The sequence below is a fragment of the Echinops telfairi genome, unplaced genomic scaffold (genome assembly GCF_000313985.2).
Source record: "Echinops telfairi isolate 266 unplaced genomic scaffold, ASM31398v2 ScPeMD7_7424;HRSCAF=8462, whole genome shotgun sequence".
NCBI lineage: Eukaryota > Metazoa > Chordata > Mammalia > Afrosoricida > Tenrecidae > Echinops > Echinops telfairi.
The window spans coordinates 1,443,001-1,464,236 of NW_022111324.1; the positions used below are offsets into that span (position 1 = coordinate 1,443,001).

Below are 21,236 nucleotides of genomic sequence, written 5' to 3' on the forward strand. Positions count from 1 at the left end.
ACCCGCTTTGTCTTCAGCGGTTGTGTCGGGAAGGTGAGCATCATAGAATGCCAATTTACTAGAAGAAAGTATTCTTGTGTTGAGGGAGTACTTCAAAAATTATTCTTGCTAATAAAATCCAACAACATATTAAAAAAAATGTTACCATGACCAAGTGGGATTCACACCAGGGATTTTAGGATGGTTTAATATTAGAAAAACAATTAATGTAATGTACCACATAAATAAGAAAAAGAGTAAGAATCACTTGATTGTATCAATAGATGCAGAAAAGATATTAGATACTAACCAAAACCCATTTCTAATTAAAAAAAACCCTCAATAAAATAGGAACATAAGGGAAATTCTTCAGCAAAGTAAAGGTCATATACAAAAATCCAATGGCCACACAATGCAATACTATGCATTCCTGAAAAAACAGGTGAAACCACTAAATAACTCATGCCTGGACTGGACCTGGAAACCATTATGTGGAGCGAAGTCGTCAATCACAAAAGGACAAATGGTGTATAAGTCTACTACTATAAGGAAAAAACCAAGACAAAGGCAAGCTCCTGTTCTCAGACCATGTCGTCTTCCAATCTGGTCCCCCAAACAACAAGTTAGTGTGGCTTCCTAGTTCCTATAAATCATTTATCACCACCCTATTTGAGCATTTTAAAAAGCAACTTCCCATGGTGGCATCACTCCAGCTGGAGCCAATTTCCTATGCTGTGGGCCGAGGGGGAAGACCAACACATTCTTGCTACATAGCAGTTCTACGGTCCTCCCAAATCAACAGATTCCTACAAGTATATTAGTGAGTCTTACTGGGAACTTGTATCGAGGTAGGTGGAGGGAGGAAACATGTCTGTGTCAAAGAAGGTGATTACACTTCTGATGGTGGGCAAAGCCCTTGGTGAAGAGAGCACTGAAAATATGGGTGCTATAGCAAAATGTGGTGACATAATTAGATAGTACCTGGCTGTTAGAGAAAATAGCATCTATGATTTTTGTCATCTCAAAACAAACATCTAAATAAGTCCACATGGAAGAAACACATGAGCCTGTGTGATCCAAGGAAGAAACAGTACCAGAGCCTAAATCCTAAACAGCCAGTTTGTGGAATGTCATGGATGACACAGGAAGCCAAAAATCCATTTGTAGGGTCCCTTTGTGGTTGAGTCTTTGGTGAATCCCTGCTGGCCATAGTCTACGAATGTGAATACCCTTAATATCAGAAAAGTATTAGCAGCTATAATTAGGTTGCTAAATTTAATGCCTTGTCATTAGATAGCCCTTTTGACCCATTTTGAATTTATTCTGATTTTTAAGTATCTTCTACTTTCTTTTCTACTGAAGTTTTTCTCTGTTTAGTTGGTGACTATTGCTATGTCCTTTTTGGTTTTCATCTTTGTTTTTTGTGTTTTCCTGTATGGGGAACTTAGGACGGATGGACCGATGAAGAGAGCAACTAGATTAATAATTACTTGGGAGTAGGGAAGGGGAAGTTGGAGGGAAATGGGGAGTTAAGAGTAATGGGTACAAGAAGGAAGAATATAGTCCAAAGTTGATTTGGAATATTTCATCATCATCAAAGGTGATGATGGCACATTTTTTTCTTAAGATGATTATACTATTGAATTGTATATCTAAAGAAAATTATATATGTATACATGCATGTATGTATATATGCATACAGACATATACATATATAAATATAAAGACATATAGCAAGAGAACATTAAAAATCCTCACAACTGGAGCAACAGGTAGCATTATGAAAAATGGAGAGAAAATTGACGTATGTCAAGTATTTACTCTTTTTTTTAGATCATTTTATTGGGGGCTCTTACATCTGTTACAAATCCATACATCAATTGTCTCTGACATATCAGTACATATATTCCAGTGTTCTTTTCTAGACATTTACTTTCCATTGAGTCCTTGGGATCAGCTCCTCTTTTTTCCCCCCAAACCCCACCAACCCTTGGGGCCCCTTGATAGCTATAGATTGTTAATTATTTTCAAATCTCACACGGACCGCTATCTCCCTTCCTCTCTGGTTTCTGTTGCTCTTCTCCCTGGATGGGGGTGTGTGGTGAGGTGCCCTTCACTGTGATGGGTATCCCCCTCCTTTCCCACCTCTGCCCACCTTCCCCTGCCCTTTTGGTATCTCTGTTCCCGTTCCTGTTCTTGGGTTCCATGTGCTGTGAGTTTTATCTCTTGCCTACACCTATGTACATGCTCCCGTCTAGGCCAGAGTGGAACGCGTCACTGGGGTCATGATATTGGGGGGTGAGGAAGCCTCAAGGGATCATAAGTATATTGCATGATCCATTAGTGCTCTACTGCACCCTGATTGACTCACCCCCTCCCTGCGACCCCTCTGTAGGGGGATGTTCCATTGTCCACAGATGGGCTTTGGGTCTCCACTCCAAACCCCCTCCATTCTCACCAATACATTTTTGTTTGTTCGTTTACTGTTTGCTGTGAATCTTCTGATACCTGTTGCCTGGTCTCAATGACACTTCACGATCACACTGACTAGTGTGCTTCTTCCATGTGGGCTTGTTGTTTCACTGTTAGATAGATGGCTGCTTGCTTAACTTCAAGCCTTTAAGATCCCAGACACTGTATCTTTTAATCACCGGGCATCATCCTCTGTCTTCACCACATCTGCTTATGCACACATTTTGTCTTCAGCGATCATGTGTGTGTGTGTGTGTGTGTGTGTCACAGAATGCCAAATTATTAGAACAAAGTGTTCTTGTATTGAGGGAAACTATGAGCCAAGACCCAAGGCCTGTCTGCAGCCTTATAAATATATGTACATAGGCCAATACCTCTATTGTTATGGATTAATGTATTTAAATAAGTGCACACCTCTATTAATCTCCCTATCTATGCCTTTGATATCTAGAGCTTGGCTCTGTTTCATTTTGCCTCCTCCTGCCACATCATCAAACTCCCCCTTCTTCCACCTCTTAGTGCTTCCTCTCCGCTAGCTTGGTGTTGCTCTAATACTCACAGGATCTCTAGCCTCAACTAGATGCTGGTTCCGCTTCCCTAGTTGTTCCCCTGTCCATGATGCCGCCCACTCACCACACCCTTCTCCCCACCTCCTTCTTCCCACTATAATTTCCGGGGCCATTGGCCCCATTGCCTTCTCCCTGAGCTTCCCTCCCATATCCGACTCATATAAGTTGACAAACCAGCAATGTCCTAGTCTGAACAATAAGAAAACATATGGTTAAAAAAAGAAAAGGAGAGAGAAAAAGACAAGGGGGAAAAAAGAAAAAGAAAAAAAAACCCTACATAGATCCAGGTCTGTTTGCTGGTCCCCATGAGTCCCTCCCCTCTGGTCCTGGGGTAGATCGGGGGACTGCCCTTCCTATCAACATTTATGGAAGCAGCAATCAAGAAATCGTATTATGTATTTGGGTACATTTGCTCCACAATACCTCTTTAAAGGTTCAAAGAGCAAAGATGCCACTCTGAGGACTAATGTGTGCCTGACCCAAGCTATATTTTCTTCTTTTTAAAAATCATTTTATTGGGGGCTAATACAACTCTTATCACAATCCATACATATATCCATTATGTCAAGCACATTTATACATTTGTTGCCATCATCATTCTCAAAACATTTACTGTCTACTTGAGCCCTTGGCATCAGCTTATTTTCCCCCCTCCCTCCCCACATCCCCTCCCTCATGAACCCTTGTTAATTTATAAATTATTATTATTTTGTCATATCTTACACTGTCCAATATCTCCCTTCACCCACTTTTCTGTTGTCCATCTCCCAGGGAGGGGGTTATATGTAGATCCTTGTAATCGGTTACCCCTTTCTATCCCACCTTCCCTCCACCCTCCCAGTATTGCCACCCTCACCACTGGTCATGAAGGGATCATCTGTCCTGGATTCCCTGTGTTTCCAGTTCCTATCTGTACCAGTGCACATCCTCTGGCCTAGCCAGATATTTGTAAGGTAGAATTGGGATCATGATAGTGGGGAGGAGGAAGCATTAAAGAACTAGAGGAAAGTTGTATGCTTCATCGTTGCTACATTGCACCCTGACTGGCTCGTCTCCTCCGCAAGACCCTTCTGTAAGGGGATGTCCAGTTGCCTACAGATGGGTTTTGAGTCCCCACTCCATACTCCCTATCATTCACAATGATATGATTTTTTGTTCTTTGATGCCTGATCCCTTCGACATCTCATGATCACACAGGCTGGTGCACTTCTTCCATGTGGACTTTGTTGTTTCTGAGCTAGATGGCTGCTTGTTTATCTTCAAGTCTGTAAGAATCCAGATGCTATATCTTTTGATAGCCGGGCACCCCAGCTTTCTTCACCACATTCAAGCCATGATATTTTCAATCGCCACATATGCTTGTGAAAGTTGGATAATGAATACAGAAGACCAGAGAAGAACTGATGGATTTGAACTGTGGTGTTGGCAAAGAATATTGAAAGTACTCTGGACTGCCAGAAAGACAAACATATCTCTCTTGGAGGAAGGATAGCCAGACTGCTCCTTATAGGTGATAATGGCAAGACGTACCTCAAGTAGTTAGGACATATTGTCAGGAGATACTGTCCCTGGAGAAGGACATCATGCTTGGTAAATTAGAGGGGCATTGAAAAAGAGAAAGACCTTAGAAGAAATGAATTGACACAGTGGCTTTGAAGATGGGGTCAAACATACCAATAGTCAGGATGGCCCAGAAATGGTCATGTTTCATCTGCTGTGCAGAGGATTGCTGTGAGTCACAATGCACTCGACAGCACCTGACGACGACAACTATCTCGTTTCTCTTCTGCTGTCTGTGCATTTTTGGTCATGTTTGATAGTATATCTGTGCGAAGTTTATCCCAATTGTGTCATTAATTGTTTTATAGATTTAGATTTTGCATGTTGATTTTTTATTCATCTTGAGTTCATTTTTGTATGCAGTGTGAAATATTGATCCAGTGTCCCTTTTCTGCAAATGAATATCCAGTTTTGTCTGGGCTCTCCATTTTGATCCGTTGGTGGGTAGGTCTGTTGTACTAGTAACAGGTTCTTTTGATCATTGTGACTGTGGAGTTGGGTTTGCAATTGGGAAATGTGAAGGCTCCTACTTTATTCCTCTTCTTCCAGAGGGCTTTGCTTATCCAGGGGTTTCTCTCTCTAACATGTAAAGTTGATGATCAATTTTCCCATCTCTTTTAAAGAATGACGATAGAATATTGATCATGATTGCACTGTATCTCTAGATAGCTTTGGGTAGTAATGGTGTTGTGTCTTCCTCGCCACAGCTACCACTGTGGGTTTGCAAGACTGTAGCTCTTTGTTGGAGTAGAAACCTTATCTTTCTCTCTTGGAGTGACTGGTGGTTTCAAAGGGCTGACCCTTGTAGAGAGCAGCCCAACACATACCCACTCTGCCAGAGTCCCTGGTGGCATCGTGAGAAGGCATTGGGCTACCAATTGGAAAGTCAACAGCTCAAAACCATCAGCTGCTCCTGGAGAGAACGATGGAGCTTTCTACTACCAGAAGTCAGTTCTACCCCATGCTGGGGCCACCGTGAGTCCGAATGGACTCGATCACAGTGAGAGTTTCGAGTTCCTACCCACAAGCAAGGTATACTCTTGCATTTTTGTTGGCCTCTTGAACTGTGTTTTTTATATCCATACATAGCCAACCTTCTCCCCACCATTCTTATCTTGACCACCCCTAACTTTATCTCTCTCCTTATGATTTTGTCATTTTCAGTGGACTTTTTATGGAAGCATGAATGGACTCTTTATGGAAGCAGGTTGCCACATCTTTCACCTGTGCAATGGTTGGTGGACTCAAACTGCCTACCTCTCAGCAGCTGACATTTAACTAGTTGTGTCACAAGTACTCCTTCCCACAAAGTTCCAACCTAGATAAGCCTTTAGGGGCAGTTCCACTCTGCCCCACAGAGTCGCTATGAGCCAGAATCCGCTTTATGGCACCTAAAACAACGTCATCCATGGTGTAGATGCACCCTCGTTCGGTTACTGGACAAGCAAACTCACTGCCACAGAGTTGATGCAGATTCTTATCAAGCCCAGAGGACAGGACATAACCGCCCTTGTGAGTTTCTGAGACTCACTCTTTACAGGACTAAAACGCTTAGTCTTTCCCTCATGGGGTAGTTGGTGGTTTTGAACTTCTGGCCTTGTGGTTGCAGCCCAACTAGCAAGCATTATTCCACCATGAAAAAAAATGTTTTGATTGTTTTCCATTTGGGGCTTTTCTTTTGATTTCTTTACAATGATTTTTTAGTGTTCCATATATAGGTCTTTTGTTTCTCTAGTTATATGTCTTAATAAGTGTTTAATCTTTTGGGTGGCTATTTTATTATTTTTTAATCATTTTATTAGGGGCTCATACAACTCTTCTCACAATCCATACATATATCAATTGTGTAAAGCATATTTGTACATTCATTGCCCTCATCATTCTCAAAACATTTGCTCTCCACTTAAGCCCCTGGCATCATCTCCTCATTTTCCCCTCTCTTCCCACTCCTTGCTCCCTCATGAAACCTAGATAATTTATAAATAATTGTTTTGTCATATCTTTCACTGTGTGACATCTCCCTTCACCCATTTTTCTGTTGTCTGTCCCCAAGGGAGGAGGTTATATGTAGATCCTTGTAATCGGTTCCCCCTTTCTACCCCACCCTCCCTCCACCCTCCTGGTATTGCCACTCTCATCACTGATCCTGAAGGAATCATCCACCCTGGGTTCCCTGTGTTTCCAGTTGTATCTGTACCAGTGTACATCCTCTGGTTTAGCCTGATTTGTAAGGTAGAATTGGGATCAGAATAGTGGGGGTGGGTTAGGGGGGAGGAAGCTTAGGAACTAGAGGAAAGATGTATGTTTCATCGTTGCTACACTGCACCCTGACTGTCTAGTCTCCTCCCCGGGACTCTTCCGTAAGGGGCTGTCCAATTGCCTACAGATGAGCTTTGGGTCTCCACTCCGCACTCCCCCTCATTCACAATGATTTGATTTTTTTATTCTGATGATGCCTGATAACTGATCACTTTGACACCTCGTGATCGCACAGGCTGGTGTGCTTCTTCCATGTGGGCTTCGTTACTTCTGAGCTAGATGGCCACTTGTTTATCTTTAAGCCTTTAAGACCCCAGATGTTATATCTTTTGATAGCCAGGCACCATCAGCTTTCTTCTCCACATCTGCTTATGCACCCATTTGTCTTCAGCGATTGTATCAGGGAGGTGAGCACACAATGATATGATTTTTTTGTTCTTTGATGCCTGATAACTGATCTCTTCAACACCTCGTGATCACGCAGGCTGGTGTGCTTCTTCCCTGTGGGCTTTGTTGCTTCTGAGCTAGACGGCCTCTTGTTTATCTTCAAGCCTTTAAGACCCTACGTGCTATATCTTTTGATAGCCAGGCACCATCAGCTTTCTTCATCACATTTGCTTATGCACTCACTTTGTCTTCAGCGATTGTGTGGGGAAGGTGAGCACCATGGAATGCCAATTTAATAGAACAAAATATTCTTACATTGAGAGAGCACTTGAGTGGAGGTCCAATGTCCATTTGCTACCTTAATACTAAATCTATATACATATGCACATAGATTTATTTCCACATCCTCATATATAAATATATTTACATATGTACATGCCTTTATTTAGACCTCTGTAAACGCCCTTTACTTCCTAGCTCTTTCTTCTATTTCCTTTTACTTTCATGTTCAGCCTTCATTAGGGTTTCAGTAATTCTTCTCAGTTACATTACCCTTGGTCATGCCCTACCAGGCCTCCTACACCCTCCCGATTTGGATCACTTGTTGTTCCTTTGTCCCTGGGTTTGTTAACACCTCTACTTTTCCCCCCACCTCCTCCTCTCCCATGTCTACCCGGAACTGTCGGTCCTATTGTTTTCTCCTCCAGATTGTTCATCCAGCCTATCTTATTTAGACAGACCTGAGGAGATAATAACATGCACAAAAACAAGACAGAGAAAAACCAAGCAACAAAATAAAACGAATCAACAACAAAAAGCCAATGACAAAAAATCAAAACAAAACACAGCAACAAGAAAGAAAAGCTTGTAGTTGGTTCAAGAACTGTTTGTTGGCCTTTAGGAGTGTTTTCCAGTCCAATCTGTTGGGGTGCCAAGCCCTGGCCCCAACGTCTATTTTTGTTATTCCCTGGGGATTTTGTTGCTCTGCTCCCCTTGGTGTTCTGTTCCATGCCCTTAGTGTTTTGCCTCGGTGTGGTGGTATCAGATCCAGTGGAATTCCCTCACTGTGTCTCCAGTGTTGTGCCCCATAGGGCTATGGGTCAGTGAGGGATGTCGTGTCTCATAGTGGGGCCAGCCATATGGTCTTCTCTGTGGATTGGCTACTCTGAGCGGGAATGTCATCCTCAAGGCTTGGTGGGCCAGGATGTGCTCCACTCTCTCTTCCTCCCCCTTCATTTGCTCCCGTGTGCTCTGAGCAGACATGTCCCTCTCCCGGAGCTGTAGATTCAGTGCTGTCCTCTGAAATAAATTCTTCTGGGGGGAGGGACAGCTGTCCATGTAGTTGGGATTGGGGCTGGCCTGGGTGGCTATTTTAAATGGTATAATTTTCCTGATTTCCCTTTCAGAGTCCTCATTGTGTAAAGAAATCTGATTGCATTTTCAGTGTTGATTTTGTACTTTACCACTTACTGAATCTTTCAATCAGTTCCAGGAATTTTTGTGCTTAGCCTTTGTGATTTTTTTTAATGTATAAGGTCATATAATCTGCAATATAGTTAGGTTTTACTTATTCTTTAACAATTTAGATGCCGTTGATTTCTCTCTCATGCCTTATAGCTTTGGGTAAGATTTCTGCACAATATTGAATAAGAGTGGTGATAAAGGTAACTGATTCTGATTTGCAAGGGAAATGCCTTCAGTTTCCACTGAGATTAATGTTAGCCATTGTATACCTATTAATTTCGAGTCACTATAAACTCTAGTTTATAGTGGTATGCCCTTAATTATGTTGAAGAATTTCTCGATTTTGATGAATGTCTTATTGAGTGTTGGACTTTTTCAAATGATCTTTCCCATTGTGGTTCTTTGACTTGGTTTTATTTATGTGGGTGGTTCCACTGATTGCTTTTCTTACATTGAATTTTCCTTGGAATGAATCTCTGGAATGAATCCCACTCGGTCATTGTGAGAGGAGCCCTGGTGGTGTAGATTTACGTGTTGACCTGCAATTCCCATGGTTGGCAATTCAAAAACACCAGTAGCTCTGGGCTAGACAGACTGAGCTTTCTATTCCTGTCAATAGTTACAGTCTCAGAAACCCACAGGGGTCACTATGAGTCAGCAATGACTTAATGGCAGTAAGTTTGGTTTGGTTTGGGTCCTTGTAGCTAGGATTTATGTCAGCGTGGGTGGACCAAGTTTCTCCCATGATATGATGTAACATAGTGTTGGCAACTCTATGATGGGATTTTCTGTGAAGCAACCAAGCAGTTAAACTGGTAACATTGTTGCTACAATTGAAGGAGGTTTCATTTGGAGTGTGACTTTCTCTTAGTATAGACTGACAGTGTATGGAAGCTAGTTCACTTCTACTGCTGGATTTGGATCTGTCATCTGGTTCTCCACCTCCTGTTATACCACCTGCTGGTCCTAGGGGCCATCAGTGGACTGCCAACCTTGGATTCATTTGGCTGATCTCAGATGCATTCAGTTCTCCATTCACCAGCCTGTGGGCCTCCTGTTTCCTGTTCTTCTGTGTCTATAGTTACAGAAGTCAGAAGCAGTTTTCAGTTTACATCTGACCCATGAACTTGAACCTGATTGAATTTAACCCACTTCTATAACTTTGTGAGCCCTTTCTTGACCTAAATCTCTTTCTATATGCATACATATACAAGAGTTACTGGTAAAAAAAAAGTTACTGGTTTTGCTTCTTAGAGAACTCTACTTAACACGCTCATGATGTATTATGATTATTTTTATGTCATTGGATTATTTTTGGCTACAATTTCATTAAGAACTTCTGTGCCTATGTTTGTGAAGGATATTGGTCTACAATTTTCTCTTTTAGTGATGTTTAGTGATGGTTTTATAAAATGAATTTGGGAGTTTCATTGCTTTTCTATACTCTGGAATAGTTTGAGTAAAATTGGAGTCAGCTCTTCTCTGAATGTTTGGTAGACTTTGCCAGTGAAGCCGTTGTTGGTAGTATTTTTTTTTTCATGACTTGTTCAATTTCTTCTTTTATTATGGAATTTTTAGAGTTCTCTACATTAGCCTGTGTTAGTTGAAGCAAGTTTCTAGAAATGTGTCCGTATCTTCTAGACTTTCAAATTTATTGGAATACAGTTCTTCACAATATTCACTTATTTACCTTTTATTTCCAATTGGTTATGATGCGATGTCATCCATTTCATTTCTTATTCGTGTTATTTGCATCTTCTTTTCCATTGTTAGATATGCCAGTAGGTGCTGATTTTATTAATTTTTTCAAAAATGAACTTCTAGTTTGTTGATTCTTTATATATTTTTCTCTTCACTAGAGTTTATTTTTCCTTCTGAAGCCTATATACTTACTTTGCTATTCTTTTTCTAATTGTTGCACCGGTTGGATTAGGGTGTTGGTCTTGGTTCTTCTTTTACTTGTGTATTTATGACTTCAAATTGCCCTCTTCCCACTGCACTTGCTGTGTTCCAAAGATCTTCATATATCTTAATTCTTTTTTCTAATTCTTTTTTTCTCTTAAAAAAACGTTTTAATTGTGATTTAGCTGAAGGGTTACAGAGCCAATCATCAGTTTTAAAAAGAATTTTATTACCATATATTTCATATAGCATATAATTTAATTGCTTAGTCATATTAACGAGATTTGTGCAGTCATCACCCAAACAATTTCTGAACATTTTCTTCTCATATTCATTGTTGCTAACTCCCTGCTCTCCCTCATCTCCCCCTGTGATATCCCAATCCTGGTACTGTTTCTATAGATCGACCTGTCCTTGATTTCATATACAGAAAATCATACAAAACAAAATGCATTTATACAAAATCAAACAGAGCAAACAAAAAAAATGCACCAATTGCTAGACAAAACAAAAAAATACTCAATCAAAGAGAAAACAGAAATGTTAAAAATTGAAGCTATTTTAAAATGGGTCAAAAGGGAGATCAAATAATAGGTTATTACATATTAACCTAGCTGCATCTGCCATAATTGACTTTACAGTGTTCTCTGTCTGATAGCAAGGCTATTCACGTCCCTTAAAGAAGGTCAGAGAGGAACTCTGGTGGCATAGTGGGTATGCTTTGGGCTGCAATCCACAGATCTGATGTTTGAAACCACCAACCACTCCATGGAAGAAAGATGAGGCTTTCTACTCCAGGAAAGAATTGCAATCTCAGAATTCACAGGGGGGCAGTTCCACTCTGCCTTACAGAGTCACTAGAAATCAGCATTAACTGGGTGGCAGTGAGTTTTGGACTTTTAAAATATGGTCAGAGCAAATTCATTGGAAACTTAATCCATGTGGGCACCCTGAAAATATATTTGGGGCTCCACTGTCATCTATAGTTTCTGCAAACTCAGAATTCACAATTTAAGCTCTGACACCATAACCTCCTTTGCATTTGGGTTTTATTATTTATAATCCTTGGATCACACTTGCTGGAGTGCTTCTTCCATACTGACAGTTAATGCCTCACTTAGATGGCTCCTTGTTTGAAGACAAACCATTAAGACCTCAGATGCTATTCTTTCTGATAGCCTGGCACCATTTGGTTTCTTTACCACAGTTTACTATAGCATCCATATCTTCAATGATCTTTTCATGAGGGTCAGCAGAGAGCAGAACCATGCCATAAGAACTCATTGCTCTTAGATTGGGTCTAGAATTAAATGTGAGCCCCATATCCATTCATATATCTATTTTTTTAAAATCAGTTTATTGGAGCTCATAGAACTCTTATCACAATTCATCCATCCATCCACATGTCAAGCACATTTGTACATAGGTTGCCATCATCATTTTCAAAACATTTTCTTTCTACTTGAGCCCTTGGTATCAGCTCATTTTCCCCCTTCATCACCCTCCCTCCCTCCCTCATGAACACTTGATAATTTATATATATGAATTTAATGTCTTACACCAACCACTGTCTCCCTTCACCTGATTTTCTGTTGTCTGACTTCCTGGGAGGGGGTTATATGTAGATCAGCGTGATCGGTTCCTCTCCCCCATCCCACACACCTTTCCGTCACTCTCCTGGTATCACTACTCTCATTATTGATCCAGAGGGGGTTATCTGTCCTGGATTCTTTGTCTTTCAAGCTCTTACCTTTACCAGTGTACATGCTCTGGTCTAGCCAGATTTGTAAGGTGGAATTGGGGTCATGATAGTGGGGAGAGGAAGCATTAAACTAAAGGAAAGTTGTATGTTTTGTCCGTGCTATATTGCAGCCTGACTAGCTCGTCTCTTCTTTGTGACCCTTCTGTAGGGGGATGTCCAATTGTCTACAGATGGGCTTTGGGTCTCCACCCCATGCTCCCCGTCATTCACATTGATATGATTTTTTTCTTCTGGGCCTTTGATGCTTGATACCTGATCCATCAAAACCTCATCATATAGCTATGGTTTTATATAGTTTTTTTTTCAATTTAAAAAAATTAAAAATTTTATTATATTACCCTACAGAGGGTTTGCCCTTCTTTTCCAAATTGCTCACCCACAACTACCATAAACTCACCCCTGACTTCTACCTCAATTTTTGAGTTTCAATTGTCAACTTGAACTCATACGATACTTATTAAAAAAAAAATCGAACTTACTATTCAAGTTAAAGAAGACTTTATAGGATGTTTTTGGTTTGAGGTTTAAAAATTTCTTCAGGGCAATGGTTTTTGGGGTGGGTAGAGTTCATCCAGTCTCAGTGATTCCCAAAATCCTGGATTCTATGAGAATTTGAAATTCTGTCCTATATTTTTCCCTTGATAAGGTCAGGATTCTTAGCAAGCATTTGAGAAATGATAACCCTAGCTTATGAAAATCTAACCTATTCTCAATGTACATGAGTCACTCTGGTTTTCTCTTATTTTCCTTATTTAATTAGGGCAAGTTCACTACAGCAAGTGATGTGTGGGCCTTTGGTGTGACACTGTGGGAGACTTTCACCTTTTGCCAGGAGCAGCCCTATTCTCAGCTGTCAGATGAACAGGTCATCGAGAATACTGGCGAGTTCTTCAGAGACCAGGGAAGGCAGGTAAGAGCTGTGGAGGACAGATGCATGTGGGCTTGGGTGCTCTTGGAGAAGAGAGATAGGAAAGTCTCGCTTTTGCAGGATCAACTTGTGATAGAAGCTGAACCACATAGAGGGTAGTCACTTGTTACTAATTATTTGAATTAAGTGAAAGACCTAGGACCATTAGTGGCCCATAAGACTTCTTTCTGAGAGGGAATCGATTACAAGGATCTAAATGTGACCTCCTCCCTGGGAGACGGACAACAGAAAAGCGGGTGAAGGGAGACGTCGGACAGGGCAAGATATGACAAAATAATAATTTATAAATTATCAAGGGCTCATGAGGGAGAGGGGAGCAGGGAGGGAGGGGGAAAATGAGGACCTGATGCTGGGGCTTAAGTGGAGAGCAAGTGTTTTGAGAATGATGAGGACAATGAATGTGCAGATGTGCTTTACACAATTGATGTATGGATGGATTGTGATAAGAGTTGTATGAGCCCCTAATAAAATGATTTTTTTTTAAAGGGAAAGAAAGACTTCTTTCTGTCCCCTAGATCAAAAGTATTAGGAAACCAAAATCTTCTCTCTCTCTTGTTTTTTTATTTCTTGTTCTAGATTGTGTGGTTTAAATCTTCCTAATATTATATATGTGTATATACATACACAAATATAAGCTCAAAAGTCAATAAAATATGTATACACATTTGTTTTAGAATAATGCCTTTATACTTAATGCGGCATTGGTATGAATTGTGTAGCTCTGTTTCTAGGCATGCATGTTCACAGCTAGTCTGTGTACTTCTGAGACAGCTGGTGTTGCTATTCAAGACTCAGGGAGAGCTGAGTACTCAAGAAGTCAAGGAGTCCCCAGACCTAGTTCAAATACTCCACGATTTCTTTGGATAGTAAAGTTTTTAAAGTTTCCGTGAGGCCTCACTCTGAATCTACCTCAATTGGCCCTGCTGTAGCACTCCCCTGGAGTATAACAACTCACGCAGGGATATCATAACAATTGGGATAGAGGAGAAGGATCTTACAGAAAACAAAAGGTAGACCCTTGGTCATTTTCGCCTTCTCTCCTTTCATACAGCATAGCCCTTGGTCATTTTAATAAGTCCAAGCAAGCAAGAGACAAAGGACTAGCAGGAGATAATGCAACATTTAGATTGAACAACAAGAAAAGGGTGTCAGAATTTAATTCGACCTTAATATATCATTATAGATAGTTTGGTAGCAGACAGTAACTAATCTGCCTTGCTTTTTTGTCAATTTCTTTCTTACTATGGCAAAGGGCAAACTTACTCCAATGTGCATGACATTGCCAGTGAGTCAAGGAAAAATGTTTCCCCTAGTTTAATATATACCAGCTCAGGGGCACCCATAAAATGACTCACGGCCAATAGAAAAGTTAATATTCATCATAACAATGGCCCCAGTTTGAATGTATGCTGGAACTGTAGGCAAAGGGAGGGATGTTATAAGACTCTGAGTCTCCCTCAACTTCTTATTCAGTGACTCAAACCTTATGGGGGAAAAATTGTTAACTACGATTTTCAGCATACTCTCCCTGGCTCCAACATTATGTTCACTGACTGTTTTACTTAAATTATTATTGATGTTATATATGTTTTTACTTAGTACTATGGAGCTCTGGTGGCTTAGTGGTTACTCATTGGGCTGCTAACTTCAAGGTCAGCAGTTCAAAAACACCAGATGTAAAGAGTTACATTCTTAGAAACTCACAGGGGCTATTCTACCCTGCCTATGGAGTCACTGTGAGTCAGCATCAACTTGATGGCAAAGAGATAAGGTTACACGTTAATTATTCAAATATCTAGTCAATTCCACAAGAAAACATTTTAATATTCTAATGAATTTGAATTATCTTTGTTATTTTATTTTTAAATCATTAGTTTAAAACAGCTCACCATTTCACCTTCACTAAGAATCCCTTTAAAATAATTACCATATCATTGAGTAGCCAAGTCCAATATTTGACTAACTCCAAAGCCAGTGCCTAAGCTAACTATTACCATTATATGCTGAATATGCTTCTTACCCATCAGCATAGGTAGAACATTTTACCAAAGAATTAGTGAAATGACTTCATTAACTAAGTAAATATAATATTAAATGTATTAGTACATAGTTAACTGCTATTAACTTTTATTATTACCATTTCATTTTTCAAATTTTAAATGTTTGTTTTACTATAAGCTGCTAGATAGATAGTGTGGACACTGTATAACACATGTATGGTGAAGCTAGTTTTTGATTGGTACAGCTAAGGATATCACTAACTTATTGCTCATAACATATATAATGCAAAAGAAGCATTTCAATAGCATGAGTTCTACAAGGAATTTCATACCTAGAAGTCATGGTGTAGGCAAATCTTAAGTTCTTTGTCTTCAGTTGACAGTAATACTTGGAAGTCGGGAGCAATAATTACAGTATTTTAAAAAATGTGATTGACATTTTTATCTTCAATTTTAATTCACAAAATGTGAAGCATTCCCCAAGAACACTTTTCTTAAAGCTTATGGCATAAATGGAATAAAGTAACTAAAAATATTTTTAATGTTTATTTTGTTTAATGTGATAAACAGTAATGGAATTTTGCAAGTATAAGATTTATCACACAAATAATTTCAGTTGTTTACTAAGTTATAAGATTTTGAAAAGACAATTTTAATCATTTAAATTATTTAACATTGAGATTTTTATTGATAGCCATGGGATCAAAATTGGTAGATAGATTATTCTTTCTAAAGTAATTAAGCATATATCTTAGAAAGGGCCACCAGTTTTGAGTTTCATCAGTATTATGTGACAGTACTTATTTTTCTGTACCACTGTTTACATTGGCAATATTTTCTTTCAAATGCTTGAGCTCTTATAGCCATATACATTTGTAATGTATTTGGTTAAGACTTGGCAGATATCATCAGGTATTCCAAAAGAAGTCAAAATTATTTGTCTTTTTACTAGTAAATTAAGAGTTGATGGACAAAGGGAATAAACAGACTTTGAGGAAAGTCCAGTTCCCATGACACATGAAATAGGCTAGTGTTGAGGCAGGAGGAGATAGGGCAGGGGGAGTGGTAAATGAATAATCAAATCACTGAAAGATGCTGGACCAGCCACGATGACACATGGCTCCATGGGTCAAGGAGCAGGAGGAATTTGGTGTGGTTCAGAACTGTTGCCATAGCAGAGTGTCAGAAATGGAGGTAAGGAGATGACGGCAGTGTGTGGTAGGCAGGAGGAGTTATTTTCCTGGTTCTTGTCACTTGGGTGCCAATAAGATAGCATTTTTCTTGTGGAGACCCTGTACATTTGTGCTAGGATCCACCCTTATAATTGTTGGTTACTATATTCGAGCCTATTGTTGCCGCCACTGTACTAATTCATTTTGTGAATGGGCTCCCTATGTTGCACTGCCAACTTTACCAACCATGATGTCCTCCAGAGTCTGCTTCCTGCTAGTCACATGTCCTAAGTACCTGAGACGAAATTTCACCATCCTCTTTTTGAAGTAGCAGACTGTCTGTATTTCTTCCCAAACAAATCTATTTGTTCTTTTGGCAGTCTGCGTATAGAACACACACACACACACACACACACACACATACACACACACACACACACTGGTATATGATGCAGATAGAAACTCAATCTCTTTTAGACAGGGCCAATACGTTGGAGAGAGGAGAGGCACAGAGAGCTATGGCTAAGGGCTACATGGATACATTCTACATCCCAGGATGGGCATCTGACTAATATTTTATTTTTGTCAAGTGGAGCCAACTACAATTCTTCCTTCCCCTGCCATGAGCTGACTCAACTAAATAGGCCTCAACATGGGTGGGCTATGAGGAAATCCTGCACTGGAGAACTAGAGAGGACAAAGGGAAGGGAAAATGGAATAATATCGTTGAGAACTTTTGTGAGTAGGGATCATAGACGACTACACTCAGCAAGTCCATCAGATCAAACAGCTATGCCTCTTCCTTTTTCTCTCCTTACTAACACTCTGTTTGTTTGTTTCCAAAGATTTACCTCCCTCAGCCTGCCATTTGTCCTGACTCTGTGTATAAGTTGATGCTCAGCTGCTGGAGAAGAGACACCAAACACCGCCCATCATTCCAGGAAATCCACCTTCTGCTCCTTCAACAAGGGGACGAGTAAAGCTGTCAGTGGTGCCAACATTTTGACAGACCTGGTCTCCCTCACAAGACCTACCACTCATCCACACCTAAGCCACTCCATCTGGACATTAGATGGACCCGAGAGACTGAAGCTTGTTTTCTTTTTGTTCCTCTCCTCCCCTCACTTCACTTCCCATCCCCTCACCAGCACTATTTTTTTTTACATAGAAAAACTGAAAGAAAAAAAAAAGAGAAGGAAAGAGGGAAAAAAAAGCCAGGGGCAGAGAAAATCTAGTAAAATAAATCTTACTTGATATATCAAAATGTTGGATAACAAAGGCTAGAAAATTCACATAATTTATAAAGGCTAAATATGCTTGTATTTATAAATGTGCAGATTCTATGATTCTTTTCCATGTTGCTCGCTCTTTAAATCATATTTATGTAGATAGAAACTTGAAGGATACTAATATCTAATGATACATGAGCTCAAGCATAGCGGAGGTAGTTGGTCGATGGTGAGGAATCCAAGGAAACTATATTCAGCAATGAATCATGGGAGATTTCCTAATTGGGTCACTGGACAAGTCTGAGAACCTCTCAGCATTTCTCCAACTTCTGTGGAATGCCTGCTTTGTTCATTCATATGATAGGGTCCAGGTTGAGGTCCACAGATGAAATGTAGGGTAGATGGATAGTTAAGAGAGTCTTTCATGTGGCTCGATAAAGTAGAACAAGTTGTCATTTATCCAAAACAACAACAACAAAGTACTTTATGATGGAAGGACTCTTGAATATAGCATGCATGTAGGGAAGACGGTCTACAAAGGCTGGGTAACAAGTATTCATGGGTGATGCCTGTAGGGGGTCCTCCCTCCTCTTTGTCTTGCTCAGACATTCTGAAGTATGTTTTAATGGGAGTCCCTATGGATTTGGTAAAGATTGGTATTTTGACATCTTTAACTGAGGCCCTCTAGGCTCACCTTCTAATATTACAGCTCTTTTAACAGATGAAAGCTAAGTGGGTCTAATCGGCTGGATTTCGTCAGTATAGATAGCTGAAAGCCATGTACCGAAGGGAATAGGTTTGTTATGTGTATCCCTAAAGTGTCAAGAGCGTTGGATGGAATTTATAAGGATACTGATTTCCACTCCCTGTGAGTAAAATCTCAGGCAGAGTCAGAGCACGCAAGGATGAATGGACCTGCTCCAGAGATGAGGAGAGCTTTGTCATTGAAGAAGTTCAGCTAAAGACTGGAGAACTATGCAAGAAACCTATCGACTTTCCAACACAAGATAGGTGGTGTTTGAGATGCTATTTAATGTCCTCCTAACTGGCGGGCCTTTGATTGTGGAGAGGCAAAGAGCATGCATGGTAAGAAAACTCACCCAAGGGTACTCCTTAGTACACACACTCTTCTTCACATATGATATAATCAGTAGAGAAAGCAAGAGACACTGGCTTCTTTTCCTCCAGAATTCATGGAAATAAAAACACTATTAAGTAAGAGCCTCCTTAGAACAGACTCAGAGATTCCATCCTCCACAAATTCTCAGAGTCATGGGAGTAAAAGGAAACCCTCGGTCCCTGCTGAGGAGGAAGTAGAAAGAATTACAGATGAACCCCCCAAGCGGAGAAGAAATGGTCTTGATGCTGAGGTCTGCTTTCGTTCCCCTCAAAAAGTCCACCTTCTACACAGTCTCTCAGCAACTTGAGTGTTTCTCCCATCCAGCCTGCAGTGTCGCACAGATCGCTGCGCAAACAGAAAGCCCGAGCCCTCAAAATTCATTTTGTAGCCTGACACAGCTTTTCTCGACTATGAGCTACGACGCTAGGCTCTATTTCTTCCCAGACTAACTTTGGAGAGAGCAGGGGATCAGGAGTTTGGGTCTTACTTCTGCCTCCAGACGTGTATCATCACAAGCAAGTCACGTTGCCCCTCTGGGTCTTCGCTTGCTTCACTGTAGAATGTAAACTTAGATCAGATGGTCTTGAACTCTCTAGCTCGGATGTGACTAAGTGCTCCCTGGACACGAGGATTTACAGTGGATGTGGCCCTCACCTCCTGCTTGTGGTCATGGGTCATCAAATGAAATAATGTAGGGAAGTCATTGCCATTTATATAGTGCTTCAAGGTTTACCTGGTACGTTCCCTTACACCTGCCAGTTGCTAACTAGAAAGTGCTGCCATGTTGTCTTATACCTTGGCTCTAGTCACTCTCTGCTTTCAAGATAAGTGTTCAGGTCATTAAAATTAATGGGACTTGAAATCAGGTCCTTCAACCTATGCTCCTTTACCCATTATTCACATCTGGTAGGGTTACATCCAGACCATGCCATGACTTGTCATGTGGCAAGAGAAAACAATTTCATGTCCTCTTCCTTTGTCTACCATTTCACCACTTCTTTCCTCTTTTCTTTTTGTTTTTGCCTCTACTCACCATCTCCCATGACCCAATATTTTTTTAAAAAATCATGTTTAAAATGAGCTTAGCATGCCTGATTTCCTTGGCCTTATGTCATAAAAGTAATCGAATCCAGGTAGCGACCAAATATGCATTATCATGCCAAGTTCTCCTTTTTTTGGATAAGAAAGGCTTTCTTTTCTGGCACTGAGATCCCTGTGTTGGACACAGGTTTAACTTACAGCCTAGGCATACCTATAGTGTTTAGCAACATAGCTAAACAAGCTTAGTATGCAGAACTTACTTTAAGTAGCTTAGAAGTAAGAACATTTTAATTAAAGATGTAAGAAAAGGGATGGAAAACTGCCTTGCCTTTGTAATATGTTATCATCTCCATGATGTATGTGAAATACTCTTATGCCCAAATTGTGTTTCTGATGGTCAGATGTAAATTCACTTTATTGCTCAAGATGTAAACTCACACTTTATTCCTAGGCTCAAAGCTTATGAGCTACCAAACACATAAGTGAATCGAAAAGATCTGGAAGAGAAAGAAAGCCCCTAAAGCAGCAGTTCTCAACCTGTGGGTCACGACCCTTGTAGGGGTTGAATAACCCTTTCACAGGGGTTGCCCGATTCACAACAGTGAATTACAGTTATGAAGTAGCAATGAAAATGATTATATGGTTGGGGGTCACCACAACATGAGGAACTGTATGAAAGGGCCATTAGGAAGGTTGAGAACCACTGCCCTAAAGGCAAACGGTGGGATAATTATCTTCAAGAGTAGGAGACTGTCTAGTGCAGAGCACTGTCTGCTAGTGGAGTGAGAAAAGGAATCAGTGAAGGTGCACACGACTGAGGAAGGAGGCTAGAAAAGGGCTTTAGGAAAGAAGTCATGGAGGATGTATGGGAAGACCCATGAGAGGCCAAGCAGAGGGGGCGCAGGACTAGCTGGGACTGCTGGGATCCGTTCTGGAGCATAGCGGCCGAGAAATGAGTGAGGGTAGAAAAGTGGAAGTGCTTTGAAGATGAACGGTACACAGGAAGAGAAGAGAAAGAAATTCTGGATCGTGGCTATTATAAAAATACTGAGAAATGAAAAGTGAGAAACAGTTACAAAAAGAAGGGAGCCTTTCAGAGTTTTAAGGAAGAAGTCCTTCATGTATATTAAAAATATATAAAAATGACTTTCTCATGTCAGAGGAAATGGATTAGGAGGAAGATTGAGCACCTGTGTATTCTAGCTAGCCCATCTCAGTGCTGGGGATCAGGATGGGAAGAAGAAATCAACCCTGCCTGAACTGGCCTGCTTTGGAAACAGAGACCTAGAGATGGGGAATTTATGGTCGTTCAGGAAACAATGTTTTGTTCTTTGCCTCCTGTTAATAAAATCTATTTCGAGTAGATTTTCCTGGGCACATTACAGCTGTGCT

General features: G+C 40.5%; 1 protein-coding gene across 1 annotated transcript in view; it reads left to right on the forward strand.

The window, feature by feature from the left end:
* Window positions 1-20,388, forward strand: part of DDR2 (discoidin domain receptor tyrosine kinase 2) — a 92,163-nt gene extending 71,775 nt beyond the window's left edge. The window contains exons 16-17 of the mRNA XM_004706770.2: window positions 13,115-13,264; window positions 17,300-20,388. Coding sequence (XP_004706827.2) covers window positions 13,115-13,264; window positions 17,300-17,434 — 285 coding nt within the window. The 3' untranslated portion in view covers window positions 17,435-20,388. The remainder of the gene's footprint in view (window positions 1-13,114; window positions 13,265-17,299) is intronic.
* The last annotated feature ends 848 nt before the right edge of the window (window positions 20,389-21,236 follow it).